General features: G+C 33.8%; 2 protein-coding genes and 1 long non-coding RNA gene across 4 annotated transcripts; 2 read left to right on the top strand and 1 right to left on the bottom strand.

Moving 5' to 3' along the window:
• Positions 1-3,470: 3,470 nt before the first annotated feature.
• Positions 3,471-7,298, bottom strand: LOC106718414 (germinal-center associated nuclear protein). 2 transcript variants are annotated; one of them, XM_045686970.1, is made up of 7 exons: positions 7,184-7,298; positions 6,902-7,063; positions 6,363-6,524; positions 5,669-5,932; positions 5,051-5,188; positions 4,188-4,380; positions 3,471-3,805 (listed from the first exon to the last, which is right to left on the bottom strand). In XM_045686970.1, exons 1-7 carry the CDS (start codon positions 7,288-7,290, stop codon positions 3,716-3,718), a joined length of 1,116 nt encoding a protein of 371 aa, XP_045542926.1. In that variant the 5' UTR covers positions 7,291-7,298; the 3' UTR covers positions 3,471-3,715. The 2 variants fall into 2 exon arrangements, with proteins under 2 accessions (XP_045542926.1, XP_045542927.1); XM_045686971.1 differs by having other exon boundaries at positions 4,188-4,377.
• A 3,330-nt stretch (positions 7,299-10,628) lies between these two features.
• On the top strand, positions 10,629-11,865 carry LOC123720949. Its single transcript, XR_006756113.1, has 3 exons — positions 10,629-10,757; positions 11,016-11,121; positions 11,674-11,865. It is a non-coding gene; the product is annotated as an uncharacterized LOC123720949 (long non-coding RNA).
• Positions 11,866-12,666: 801 nt separating this feature from the next.
• On the top strand, positions 12,667-14,211 carry LOC106716951. Its single transcript, XM_045686806.1, has 4 exons — positions 12,667-12,720; positions 12,928-13,083; positions 13,588-13,737; positions 14,004-14,211. The coding sequence occupies exons 1-4, from the start codon at positions 12,667-12,669 to the stop codon at positions 14,181-14,183; spliced, it is 540 nt and encodes a 179-aa protein (XP_045542762.1). The 3' UTR covers positions 14,184-14,211.

Here is a 14,211-nt window from a genome sequence, read left to right as displayed (position 1 = left end):
TCGACGCCCATGGACATCTGCAATACCAGAGGAATCGCAAATGCGTTGCCGGCCTTTGAGAAGATGATACGCTCGCTTCTTGAAGGACCCTAAGTCGTAGCGTAGTCGTAATACATATTAACTGGTGTCAATGTTTTTTTTTTTGCTGAAGTAAAAGAGTTAATGCGACATATTTTTCTATATGGTTGAATCTTTTAGTCTCTTGAAAAGTTAACAATTTGCACATTGACCCTTATTTGTTGGAGCCATCGCAATATTAATTTAAATAATTATTAATTAATTTTTGTTTAAAATGATTCAAATATCAAAAATAACAATAAAAATACAATTTTTTTTCCGTTGATTTTACATTTAATTTTATGAAAAAGTTTTTTAAGATGGTGTACAAAAATACTTTGCACGCGACTGTACTTTTATGTAGTAGTTTTGTTGTTTTTTGTTTATTTATTAGTTTGAAAGGTTGGATATGATATTGTTGACATATTTTTTTTTTTCGCTTTTCAGTAAGATTTCTTTGTGTATAATTTAAATGTTTACCTTCCACAATAGGTGCTATAATTTGCTTGTGTAAATGCATTATATTTAAAAATTATATATGTTGTTATTGTACTAGGATTGTCTATATATATCATAAAAGTCGGTTTGTCATCGCGTCACAAACAAGAGTAAGCAGACATATTGAAAATAATGACGCGATGTTTATTACTTACGTTGATACAATAGTGGTGAAATCTCGCGTTGTATCCTCAGTATTTGTAAATTAACGAATTTCATATAATTACTAGCTGTCGCCCGCGACTCCGTCCGCGCGCAGTTAAAAAAAAACTAAATGGGGGGTATGAAAAATAGATGTTGGTCGATTCTCAGACCTACTGAATATGCTCACAAAATTTCACGAGAATCGGTCAAGCCGTTTCAGAGGAGTTTAACCACAAACACCGCGACACGAGAATCTATATATATAAAAGTAAGTCGTGTTAGTTACACTATTTATAACTCAAGATCGGTCGAAGTGATTTAGCTGAAAATTGATGGGGAGGTAGCTTAGAACCAGGAAACGGACATAGGATCATTTTTATCTTTTAGGCATTTTTCTTTATTCCGCGCAGACGGAGTCGCGGGTAATAGCTAGTTTTATATATTAGATTAGGTGAATTTGAATTTATTGTTACGCCGAGATTGTTATCTATAACATGGCGATGAAATCTGTTAAAAATGCGACAGCAATTTACTTCGATTTGAATATTTTTTGTGTAGATTTTTATTTATATTTGTGGTATACTAGATTTTAGTGTTTGAAATGCTTGTGAAATGCCTAATGGGTTACCAAATGCGATATTATTGTAGGATAGGCCACCGAGTGTTGAATGTCGCTTCTTTCGATCGATAAAATTATTGTTTTATAATAAAAATAATCTGTGAGCCACGAATTAGATGACTCAGTTTTAATGGCTAACTGTGTTTCGGTAGTCGAATATGTTTTGGTGGTCAACTGTGTTTTGGCGGTCAACTGTGTTTTGGCGGTCAACTGTGTTTTGGTAGTCAACTGTGTTTTGGTGGTCAAATGTGTTTTGGCGGTCAACTGTGGTTTGGTAGTCAAATGTGTTTTGGCGGTCAACTGTGTTTTGGCGGTCAACTGTGTTTTGGCGGTCAACTGTGTTTCAGTGGTCAAATGTGTTTTAAGCTTATCGCTGTTAGCTAAAAATATTTATTTCGTAGCGCATTCAACACTTGTGGCCGAGTAGTTAATATTGTTTCACTTTAAGTTATACTTTCTACGCTTTATAAATGAAATATTAGATGTCGGAGCGTTTGTTGCGAATTTTGTAAATTATAATTAAATAATGAACTATTAAAAAAACAACAAAAGTATCAAGAGCGTTGACCGTTACAAAATATTACATTGTTTCTTTTGTTTTTTTATTTTGTAGTTTATTTATTATTTTTTTATATTTATAATGTTAGTTACTTAGTATGTAACATTATAAATAGAATTACATTTACATATATAAATAATAGATATCTTAAAATGTAATATTTCGTAATTGTCAGAGCTCAATAAATCTTATTTTTGCGTAACTGAAAAGTAATGGTTTTAAAGTAATGTCCACATTTTTTATTTCTTTTTATAACAAACGTAAACAAAATAAAGAGTCCAGTAAATTAATCAGTCGCAATTAATTTACTTTGGCAGCTAAGATAGTTTTTCACTTGAAAGTAAACAAAATATTGCAATTGGTTTCCACGAAAATTTGGTTATGATCAAAAAGTTAAACTATAAATTATTAGGATTCTATGATGTCTATTCAAATATCTTAGCGACTGAGCTGCGCGCTGCGCAGTACCCTCCCCCCGCACTTTACGCCCCGCCTAACCTATAACAAGTTTGCGTTCTGCGCAGCGACTCACGATGTGCCAAGCCAAGATATTTGAAAGATACTATACTACATGTACCGTAAATACATGGAATAATCAAAAATTTTTTAAAATTATGAAAATTAAATTAGTACCGAGACATTTTCTTTTTGAAGCCTGACATTTAATTATTAAAATGTTGCTTTAAAATCACAAATAAGTGATAATTTTTCTTGATTTTTGTATTTGTTCAAATCATGGCCTTAATAAAATAGTTACGCATTGTTTATTTGAACGGGACGATTTATACTTTCTAATTAGGGTTGTGTTTTACCGAAACACGTTATAAAATTAAATGGCGTTTAATATTTTTACTGTGTTTGTTTTAATGATCAAATAAATTTTATATTTTAAAAAAACAAGTAAAAAAATAATTTGGGAAAGCATCAATTTTATGTTTCGTAACAACCCTAGTTCCTAAAAAGTCGAATGCGTTTCGTTTGCGTGAAAATATTTTCTATGAATTTAATTTTCCCAAATCCAAACAACTTAAAATGTTAATTGTTGTTGTCCAATGTAATTAGTTATCACGTAATTAGGTGAATTTTCTTATGTAAATAAAAGAAATAAAGAATTCATTTATACTTTATTGTTTTATTACGTACTAGCCGTTGCCCGCGACTCTGTCTGCGCGGAATTTTAAAAAAAAATTATTGGCTTATGAGTTCTTTCAGACTGTTATATATCCATATCCATACCAAATTTCAAAGATGCAGCCGTTCTGGAGTTACCTTGTACCAAACATCCATCCAAACATTCGCATTTATAATATTAGTAAAGTTGTATTAATGAAAATTTTACGTAAAATCATGCGTTACTAGCTGTCGACCGCGATTCCGTCCGCGCGGAATTGAAAAAAAAAACGTGTTCTTCCAGACTACGTTCTACATCTGTACCAATAAATTTCATCAAAATCCGTTAAACCGTATTGAAGATACCTTCAAACAAACGTCCATCCATCTAAACATTCGCATTTATAATAATAGTAAAACGGAGGAAAAAGATAAAAGGTTAAAAATAATAAAAAGCATTCGTTTAATTTATATTGATTTATTAAAATAATAACAGTTTTCTTTTTAATTTAAAACTATGAGATCACAATTTGTTGGGTAACCTTAGAATTAAGATATAAACAGCCAGCAATGTAACAATCACGAATACAGTATTGCACAGTATTTCGCTCTTTTAAACCTTAATCGTACCTACATTCTTTTACAAATCTTTTACAAACAAATCTTCTCCAATGACTTCTCTTATCAACATTTGAATCTATTTTGATATGTTGCAATCTGAGACCAGCTCAATAAATCATTCCATCATCACTTCTATATGTTAAAATGTCTTGTATTGGAATTTTTAATTTGTCCGGAACGTAGACATCTTGTTTCATCTGAAAAAAAAATCTTATAAAATTATCAAAAATCACCTAGAACGTATTAAAAATGACACCAGACAAATTAAATGACAAATTACTCGTTAAAATGGACTCAGTCATGGTATATGTCATAAGGTAATTAACATACATACAAACCCACATACATATGCATGACAAACATTACCATACACAAAATTGGTTTCCGACATCAAAATGAGTATAAAACATCACCCTGTTATTACTTTTGAAAAAAAACTGAGCTAATATATTTTAAACGAATATTTTAATCTCAGAAATCCACAGTAAGTCAATTAAAAACATCACACTCCAGAGTTATTCTAATAAAAAACCCTTCAGAATTATTCGGGTGATTAAGTTTTTGCAACTTTCAACATACCGGATGAACATCAGTTTTGAAGTCAGCCTTCATGAACTGTACGCTGTGATCGGGATGCGTGGTGAAGCCATAGTGCTGGCAGAGTGAGGCTGCGCACTCATCACTGCGCAGTGCCAACCAACGTGCAATCGCACTCGCAGGTACCCTCCCCTGCCGGCTGCTGTACGCCTGGCACAGTACTGACACACCTCTTCTGATACATAATGAAAACTCAATATATCACTCTAGTCTTGTATTGAATTCCAAACAAATTCATTGAAGGGTTAACATATGAGATACTAGCTGTAAAACGCAACTCTGTCTGCATGGAATTAAAAAGTCTTAATAGCCTATATGTTCCTCCAGGCTATGTTCTACCTCCATGTCAAATGTCATTGAGATCTTTGCAGTCGTTCTGGAGATACCTTCAAACAAACATCTATCCATCCATCTAAACATTCGCATTTATAAAAAAACTTGAGAGGTGTCAAGGGACACCCGGATGGAACGAAGTTCCTTTCGATTAATTAGTGAAGGAACCAATGTTTATTCTATGAATAAAAAACTTAAGTCTTCACAAGAAGTACATTTTATTTCTATGAATTTTCGTTATATATTGTCACGTCGTTGCCATGGTGAAGTAGCGCTCATTCGTCGTTAACATACTTACTATAGTAAAAAGTGTCGTGACAACTTTTCGTAAGATTTTTTTCCGTCTAGCCCCCTTTCACAACGCGCGATAAGGAACTTCGTTCCAATATAAATATTAGTAAGTAAAAACTCAACAAAAATATTAAATACTTATGTTTTTTATTTACTATTGGATATTTATGGTTATTCTACTTCTACAAAATAATGTCCAAAGTTCTATGTTTAACTCTTACCTTTGAATAGTGGGTAGGTGTAAATAAAAAGCACAATAAGTGAGTGGACATAGCTTTTCCGATAGCCGGCACAACTTTACAAAGTTGCCGTGCAAATTTGCTATTGCCATCTCGTACGCTAACCTCAGAAGTGGAGCCCTGTAAAAGAACTTCACAGTAAATATATACTTAAAATCTATATATATAAAAGAAAGTCGTGTTAGTTACACTATTTATAACTCAAGAACGGCTGAATCGATTTGACTGAAAATTGGTGGGCAGGTAGCTTAGAAACAGGAAACGGACATAGGATAATATTTACCCCGTTTTCTATTTTTTTATTCCGCGCGGACGGAGTCGCGGGTAAAAGCTAGTATATAAAAAAATCACTTTGTACAAAATTATGCAGAATATAAAAACCATTCATTCTGTGAAATTATTTTCAACGTATTTGTGGTTTTTAAACCCTAAATTAACCAGCCACCGTACAATAGATATGGTGATGTCATAATTTATTTAGTCAACAATTACGGTATGCACCATAATTACGAGTAACTATCTAAAGCAATCAGTTATAATTATATAGCTTCATTCAATGTTAAATTATGTAAATTGGTCAACATAAAAAAAAAATCATACCTTTTCATATCCGGCCTCAAAGATAAATATCTATATAAAGGATGCATATCTCCTAAATTACATAACAAATATAAGCTTTCCACCAACACTCTGTCACATATTAGTCTATGGTCAGCATTATTTATGGTCCAATTTGATATTAGTTCAGTCAGCTCATTATCTCTGGTCATATCATTACAGCAGCTTAGAAACCATTTCATACATTCCAATAGATATTTTCTATTTAATACTGGATCAAATTCACTTAATGGACTAGTACATAATCTGTAAAAATTAACATATATTTTCATTTATTTACTTGTATATAATACATTTTATAAAAACATTTAACAAAATATATAATATAGTATACCACTGGCTGCGGAATCCTCTAGCAACCAGTGGTCAGGGCTGTAGACAGGAAACTCCCCACTATGTGCATGTTTTCTCAAATAATTGCCAGTTGTATCGGACCCTTAATATTATTATAATAGCTACATTTTCCATATAACGATGCAAATATAAATCAGATTATATTAACTAGGTTTTTTAGACTTTTTCTTTGTTAAGCAGTCCCTTAATATATTAAAATTATCAAGGTTGAAATTTAAAAAGTTGAAGTTTTTCTATATTTGAATCCAATAACTTCAGATAATTCCGATCTAGTCTAATATATATTTACATCTGAATTGTATTAAACATCTTTAAAACTTGCCTGTATCCAAAATAAACATAGAATCTGATCATGGGTTCAAGAAGTTGCATACATTCTTCTGGTGCCAGTCGCTGTACTGTCATATCTTGACGTATGGCTCTCAATCTATCATTTACGAAGTCATATATGCATGCAACAGTTACATCGGTCCTTTTTGTTACTCTAAAAAAAACTAAAGTTGGTATATTTTATTGCAGTAATATTTTTTTCATATTTTAAAAGACGCAAAAAGTATAAATAGCTTACACAAAATTACATAATTTGGTAATATCTCCCTACAAGTCATAAGAAGCTATGGCAAATGAGCTCAGTACATGTTGGTGCTTGAGCGCACAAATGTTGGCGCAAGCTATACTGAGCTCTAACAAGCAATTCAAATATACTGTCTATACATTCACCTTCACTCAGCAAGCCTCGGCCAACATGTATAACTGGTCGAACAGAAACAGTTTTGACATATTTTATCTTAAAGTAAAATATAGATAACATAATCTTATAATGATCCTTTGTTAGTTAAATTGTTTTTATAAATAGCAAACCTTAGCAATAAATAGTGAATAGTTTCTTTAAGAACAGGAAATGGTCTTAGGTGTCCAGGAATTGCTATATTTGAGTCAGCCGCTGAACGACTGTAGCTTTTAACTAGCTGCCGTGTCGAGCCTACAACTTCCAACACATGCACGAGCTTCTCTTTCTCACGTCTGAAATCAACATAAGTAATGAGTTATTCCTAATAATTGCAATATTACCGGCAATAGTGCGACGGAAGAAGTGTTAAATGGCGAGAATTTTATTCATATAACTTGGTATTTTAAACTTACAATTTCTTTTCGGCCTGAGGACACATTTCATAACAAGATCCTCTGATACAGTCAGTATCCCACCTTTTATTTTCAATATTGTTACGGAAAAAATCAAAATATGCCATGACTTTGGATTATGCGAATATTTTATTTTACTAAAAAAAAGAAGTTTCAATTTTAAAATTCACTTCGTTTCTTATAATGTTTTGCGAGATTTGAATGTCATTTAATGACATGTTTTTTTTTGAAATAGCAATTTTAAGGTTCTGGGTTATTGCCTATTAAGTCATGATGTGTTTTAGTAACTTTAATAAAATATTACCAGATTTTTGTAAATTTACCAATATAATAATTGTACAAGAAGTACCATTTCAACCAAGCTTTGGCTTGTGACAATAGTCGAATGTTGAGATTCGAACCGGTTGTGGGTGAAAAAAAAAAAATAAGAAAAAAAATGGAACAACTTTGGTTCTTATGAAAATCGCGGAAGATACGTTGGGCTTAGACGATAATTATTGAGGTCCTCAACAAACACAAAGCTTTCGATCCGTCCATTAAAAACATCCTATATATATCAGACAAGTACTTACCACTAAAAGAATATTTAGCAACGGAAATGTGAAAAAAAAAGCAAACGCAACATTCATATTACTGAAAATTATAGTCAATTACAGTCGGAGGCATACTAACGAATTAAGATTCATTTATTCACATTTATCCTATAACAGATCTAAATTACATTATTAAAGTTTAACATAAATGTCGATGTAGTATGCATTTAAAAGTTTATAAATACCATACCAGAGAAGTTTACAAGTTTGAATAAGTTTAAATTTCGACAATGTTTTTGATTACGAGAACGTTCATTTGTGTCCTAATTTCGTTCATTCCGATCGTCACCGTTTTGGCAAGTTTTTTTATTTGTGTGCACATACGGTTTCTAATTTTTTAATCTTACTAATATTATATTATAAACACGAAAGTTTAGATGTATGGATGGATAGATGGATGTTTCTTTGAAGGTATCTCCGGAACGGCTCAACGGATCTTGATAAAATTTGGCAAAGGTGAAGACATAGTCTGGAAGAACACATAGGCTACTTATTAAGTTTTTCTTTTGATTCCGTGCGGACGGAGCCGCGGGACAAAAGCTAGTATGTTATAAAAGATAAATGTGTACATGCACAAATTCATCTTCGGAAAGTTTTGCGCGTAACATGTACCATCTTTCCGTCCAGCCGGGTTTCGGGAGTAATTTTTCATTTCTTAATTTAGTACAATTAAGGAATACTTTCTGTCGCCCGCGACTCCATCGGCTCGGAATTTAAAAAAACTTAATAAGTAGTCTATATGTTCTTCCAGACTATGTTCTACATCTGTGCCAAACTTTCATCAAGATCCGTTGAGCCGTTCTGGAGATATCTTCAAACAAACATCCATCCATCTATACATTCGCATTAATAATATTACTAAGATTTAAATAATAAATTAAATAAGAATAGCTTAACTCACGTGTGATCATCCGGTGACGGCACCGACTAGTTTAGGACCCGTCGGGTGTTCATCTTCAGGGGGAGTGTTTATTTTGAGGACTTCGTGGTGGAGTGGCGCCTTTCTTAATTAATTTATTATTATGTATCAAGAAAGTTTGAACAATTTACGATTTAAATATTTATCATATTAGAAAAAAAAATGTTTTTTTTTTTTTCAAAAAATTTCAGTGTGTAAAGGTGTATTTGGAAAGGGCGCACGTCGTCACTTTGAATCCGAAATACCTTTCCTATGGATTTATAAATGTCACCCGTTATAAAAGAGGAGGCAGCTACTATGTAAATTTTGAATTTACCAACAAAGTGATCGTCACTAATAATGTCACGGTTTGTATAAGTAGATAGAGTTGTTGAAGTAAAAAGAGACTTAATAAATACGTAAGTAGTTGTCCTAACCTTCGCCCGATTTATCTTTGTCAGAAGTCCCATTCTCTTCCCCTTTCCCATCCACTTATCCACTTCTAAAAAGGGCCGGTAAACCATACGCATATCTTGACAAATAAATGAGAAAGTAATGAGATTGAACGTGGATGGCTTAAAAGCTAGAGGAAGATCGAAGAAAGTATGGATAGATTGAGTGGTACAGGGTAAGCTTAAAGCTAGGTATCCACTATGTTCGGGAACCTCTTGCGCTCCGCGCTCTTGCAACAGCTCCGCATAGTGGATACGTTAGCGAACTTGGAGCGCGTACGGTGCGCGCTCAGCGCTCCAACGGGTAGCGGTAAATTGGGTGAACACAAAGGGGAGCTCTGTCTGTTCGTGGACGCGCGCATGCACGTTCCTATGGAGATACGCGTACCCGTCTCTATCAGAGCTGTTACGGGAGAGCGGAGCGCAAGAGGTTCGCGAACGTAATGGATACCCACCTTAAGAAGGGAGGGAATTTAAATATGGCGGCAGATAGAGATGTTTGGAAGAGTATGCATCGTGCCGAACTTGCGTCCGTGCGAAAAGAGCAAGACAATTACGCTGGTGTGGGATGTCAAATTAAATCCAACTCTTTAATTCATTTATTTAAAAAAAAAAACATATTTCACATCCTCAGATAACAATCAAATGCTTCGAATATCGCTGGAATAAGTATTATCGTTCTATACTTGAATTTCGTTACAAATTCTGTGACTTTATTGAGAAAGATATCTACATGGGAGCGGCGATCGGTGCAACCGGCTTGAAATGTCCGGTGAAGCCTGTAAGATAATAAATATTTAAATATTTAATATTTATAAATTACTTTTTAGAAAATAAAAGATCATCTAATTTCGATAATTTCCAGGGGAGACAGACAGTGATGAATATAAGTGCACACTTTGAAAATTTTCCCAATCCTTTCCCTTTTGAAAAGGCACGAGTTAACTTCATGTTCAATATGAATAATGGCGACTTAGTAGCTGAAGCAGCTATTTATATTTCAGTAAAAAATAATGATATAAAAAATAAAAAACAGAAACGCATTTGACGTGTCTATGTTGCTATTCCTCTTTGAAATTTGTACGACATTAAACATTTTATTTTTGAAAACTATATTTTTTTTACCCGCATTACAATTTATTATATCTATATATATAAAAGAAAGTCGTGTTAATTACACTATTTATAACTCAAGAACGGCTGAATCGATTTGACTGAAAATTGGTGGGCAGGTAGCTTAGAACTAGGAAACGGACACAGGATAATTTTATATATAAAAGGCATCTTCCCCAAAATGGGGAAAGCCTCTCACCTAGTCACACGTAATAAAAGGTACCAAAGATAGGCAACGCATCTGTATATGCGACTATCCAGGACAAAAACTTTGCCGGATGACAGCGGACTCTTGGCGCTGGCGCCACCTACTTAGATCTTTTAGTTTTCACTCCATTATAAATATTTACTCGGTGTACAGTAATCAAATATAATTGTGTATAGGCGATACTTTGGTGTTGCAATGCCGGGACGAGAGCAGTCTGCGAGCGCCTGTGCGTTGGTTCAGGGAGGGCAACAGACCATTCACAGTCGGAACAAATGAACACAGGGGACGTTTGGAAATAAATATAGTTGTTGTAAGTGTTAGGACCATTTTAAACCCTTGCGGAGAGAGTGTGTTCCCTCTGTTTGCTATTTTCAGTGGGGAGTGTTTCGAAGAACTTTTTGGCAGGGACAGCAGACCGCCTGTTAACGCTTTAGTAGTGTGACACCGTCTTTATAGCTAGAATTTTGAAGCACCAGAAGCCTAATTGTTAAGGTTAAGGGTACGGATTTCCGATGACCTGGTCACAAAAAACGTGTTTTATAATGTGTGTGTCATAACGTGTTTTCAGGGAGCGGATGGTGGAGGTTACATTTGTCAAGCGCCATCTTATTTGAGCCTTCCTGGCTCCGAAGCAAGAGTCGACATTATAGTCAGAAACAATGATGCAGAAATAGGTACGGAAACCCAGATATACTGGTAATCAAAGTTGCAGGTCATAAAAAAATTGAAGTCGTGAAAATATTGACGTAATGGAATATAATAGAAAGTACTGGAATTTTCCTCTGGCACACAAACTCTTCGGACGAAACTCGGTATTATTTCAGCTTCACGGCTGTCTTCTGTGTGGTCGTAGTATTGCATTTGTCGAGCTGGTTCATTCGTGCAGGACCTAATGCTGATGTGGACTAATAACGTTAAACAATATACAATTCGAAGTTATTTTTAATGAAATCTTACTATCTCACTAATATTATAAATGCGAAAGTTTAGTAGCATGGATGGATGGATGTTTGTTTGAAGGTATCTCCGGAACGGCTCAACGAATTTTGCCAAAATTTGGCACAGATGTAGAAAATTGTCTGGAAGAACACATAGACTACTTATTAAGTTTTTTTTTTAATTCCGCGAGGACAGAGTCGCAGGCGACAGCTCGTCGAATATAAAATTCGAGGGAGTAATTAATTCATATGGTAACTGTTATCAGGCTAATAACAATCTGTTTACAGATGTGCAGAGTCAATGTTACGAGGAACAGTTGCAATGCGTTTCGGATAAATTGTGTTTGCCGTTGGAGTGGCGCTGCGACGGCGACATAGACTGTGCCGATGGCTCTGACGAACGCTTTTGCGTCGTTCCCAGTTCAGAAAACTATCATTATTCCTCTGTTATTTCACGCGAAAATCAATTCTAATTAATGCCGCAAGTTTTATGCTAAAGTTATCAAAATATTAATTACTTTCTTCAATTATGTTGTATTTTTTTTCTCCTAGATGTTTTAACTAATTATGTTTTGTTCATTTACGTTTAAAAAAAATTAAATTCAAACTTATGTTTTGTCTGTCGATCTGTAATCTGTAAAAATGTCTGTATGTCTGACCGTGAGGCCTGACTGACTGTTAATCACCGAAACTCATACGTTAATTTAAAATATTGTTTCATTTTCTCCGATATTGATCGTCTATAACTAAAATATACAAGTTGAATGCCGAAGCTTTTTAGAATTTATAAAAGTATTTTTTCATTATCAGATCTATTGAACCTAAGTATAGTTGTTTTTTTGGTCTATGGCATCTTTAAAGAAGAAAGAAAGAAAGAAAGAAAAACATTTATTGCCACACACAAAAAAAATATAAAATCAAAAAAGGAAAAAAAAACACACACACATACAAGGCACAAAGTGTGGAAAAAGAGAGCCAGCTCAGCGAAGCAGGGAGAGACTAAACTGCCCCTGCGCTGGTTTTCAGCTGGCACCTTTATAAAAACAGACTGTACGAATTGTTTGTTAAATACTGTTTAATAGACTGTAACGAATGTGTTAGCTATTACAGTTAATAATACACGACTAAGATATGTATCAGCTCCACGATACTTATAATAAGTACATTTAATTATAATAATTCCACTTAATGCTATCTCAACATCATTCATTCATTAAATTAAACAGCCTTTTATTTGCTGTAACAATTGAATTTTTACTATAGTCACCTTTCAATGCGAACATGATATGGATGACGAGAACTTGTTTATCCGTTGTCTTGTACGCCAGCGTATTAGTAAGTTTTTTTTTTCTGTAAAGTTCTTTAAAATTACCAAAATTCATATTGTTTATAAGAGAGAGATAAGAGAGTAGCAAATTTTCGTAATTATTTTGCTTTCTGAATTTTTTTCTCTAAATCTCTTATTTTATTCTTCTCTTATCTTTTTTTTTATGAAATACATAATTTTAACTTATGAGTTTTTGTCAATTTTTTTTTTTGCAGGGCGTAAAAGTGATTTTCGAAAGAGCTCGAGTTATTTATTTTAATCCAAAATATGTTGAAAATGCGTGGGGAAATGTAACTCGCTATGAGAGACACGGCGATTATTACGTAAATGCTGAATTTATTACAAAATGTGCTTTTGGAAATAATGCTACGGTTCGTATTTGTATGACAACATTCTTAAAGTTATTTAAATGACTAAGTACATCTTCTGTTGAAATATTTAGAAAAATCGAAGCCGCTTCCCTATTGTTATTGATCGATTATTCTATCGGTCCAAAGTAAGTAAGAACAAAGATCGTGATTGTAAGACGAAAGTTGTTACTTTTAGTAATTTTTAACTATGAATTTGAATTGGAAAAAATTATAATTTGTCTCGTCTCAGTTGATGTACGACAACATGGATACAATTCCAAGCTCTGTGTGTCTGACACACCATATAATGTATATAAAGGGTGAGCCACGCGAATATGACCGCCCTGACTGTTTAGTACGGCAGTATCTACCACGGTGAAAATTTTAAACACATGATTTGCTCATACAAATAGCTGTTTAGTGGAAAAAGATATTAATTAATTACCTCATTAAATCTTAAATTAAATGTATATAAGTACTGTTTTAGTGCAGATGAACTGATAATGCAATATTGTATGTCCTCAGCTCACTATCAAGTTCTATGAATTTCGATGGAACGCATACAAACTATCTCTTGTCCATTTCCACTACAAGGTCTGTGATTTTCTCGAAAGGGATCCGTATATAGGAGCAGTGGTGGCCCCGATGTTTGGGAGTGAATGTCCCCTGCCACCAGTAAGTATTTTAGAGTATTATTCACACATGCAATCTAACATTTATTAACTTGTGAACCTGTGCCTGTAAAGTTTTCAATTAATAATGTGCGGTAGTAATAATGCGTTGGCGCCTCATCTTAGGCTCAGCAGAAACTCAACCTTCAATGTTATGGGCACTAACAACAAATCGCAACGCAAAACCAAATCTCGGTTCGCGGCCGTATGTTTAAGGTGGCAAGCGGTGGCAAATAACCAATGTAAATTTTTTTCAAATTTTCGTTTCAGGGAAAATATACACTGATGAATGTGACCACACATATGGATAATTTTCCAAATGTATTCCCATTTGAAAAGGGTCGCGCAAATTTACTTTTCACTGTGACATCTACAGGAGAGTTACTTGCTGATGCGGAACTTTATCTGTCATTCAAGAATAACATAAAAAGCAAGACACAACGCGGCTGAAGTAGCAAAGTACCATAGTCTTTTCACC

The sequence above is a fragment of the Papilio machaon genome, chromosome 4 (genome assembly GCF_912999745.1).
Source record: "Papilio machaon chromosome 4, ilPapMach1.1, whole genome shotgun sequence".
NCBI lineage: Eukaryota > Metazoa > Arthropoda > Insecta > Lepidoptera > Papilionidae > Papilio > Papilio machaon.
This window is presented reverse-complemented; position numbering and strand designations above follow the sequence as displayed.

Bases quoted from the DNA above. Each gene is read 5' to 3' on its own strand.
- LOC106718414 (XM_045686970.1), bottom strand. From the start codon at position 7,290: ATGGCATATTTTGATTTTTTCCGTAACAATATTGAAAATAAAAGGTGG. The intron at 6,525-6,901 runs GTTTGCTATTTA...AGTTTTTTTTAG, and splicing joins ATTCACTATTTATTGCTAAG to AGTAACAAAAAGGACCGATG. The intron at 3,806-4,187 runs GTATGTTGAAAG...TTTTTTTTTCAG, and splicing joins TCAAAACTGATGTTCATCCG to ATGAAACAAGATGTCTACGT.
- LOC106716951 (XM_045686806.1), top strand. From the start codon at position 12,667: ATGATATGGATGACGAGAACTTGTTTATCCGTTGTCTTGTACGCCAGC. The intron at 12,721-12,927 runs GTAAGTTTTTTT...TTTTTTTTGCAG, and splicing joins TCTTGTACGCCAGCGTATTA to GGCGTAAAAGTGATTTTCGA. The intron at 13,738-14,003 runs GTAAGTATTTTA...TTTTCGTTTCAG, and splicing joins GTGAATGTCCCCTGCCACCA to GGAAAATATACACTGATGAA.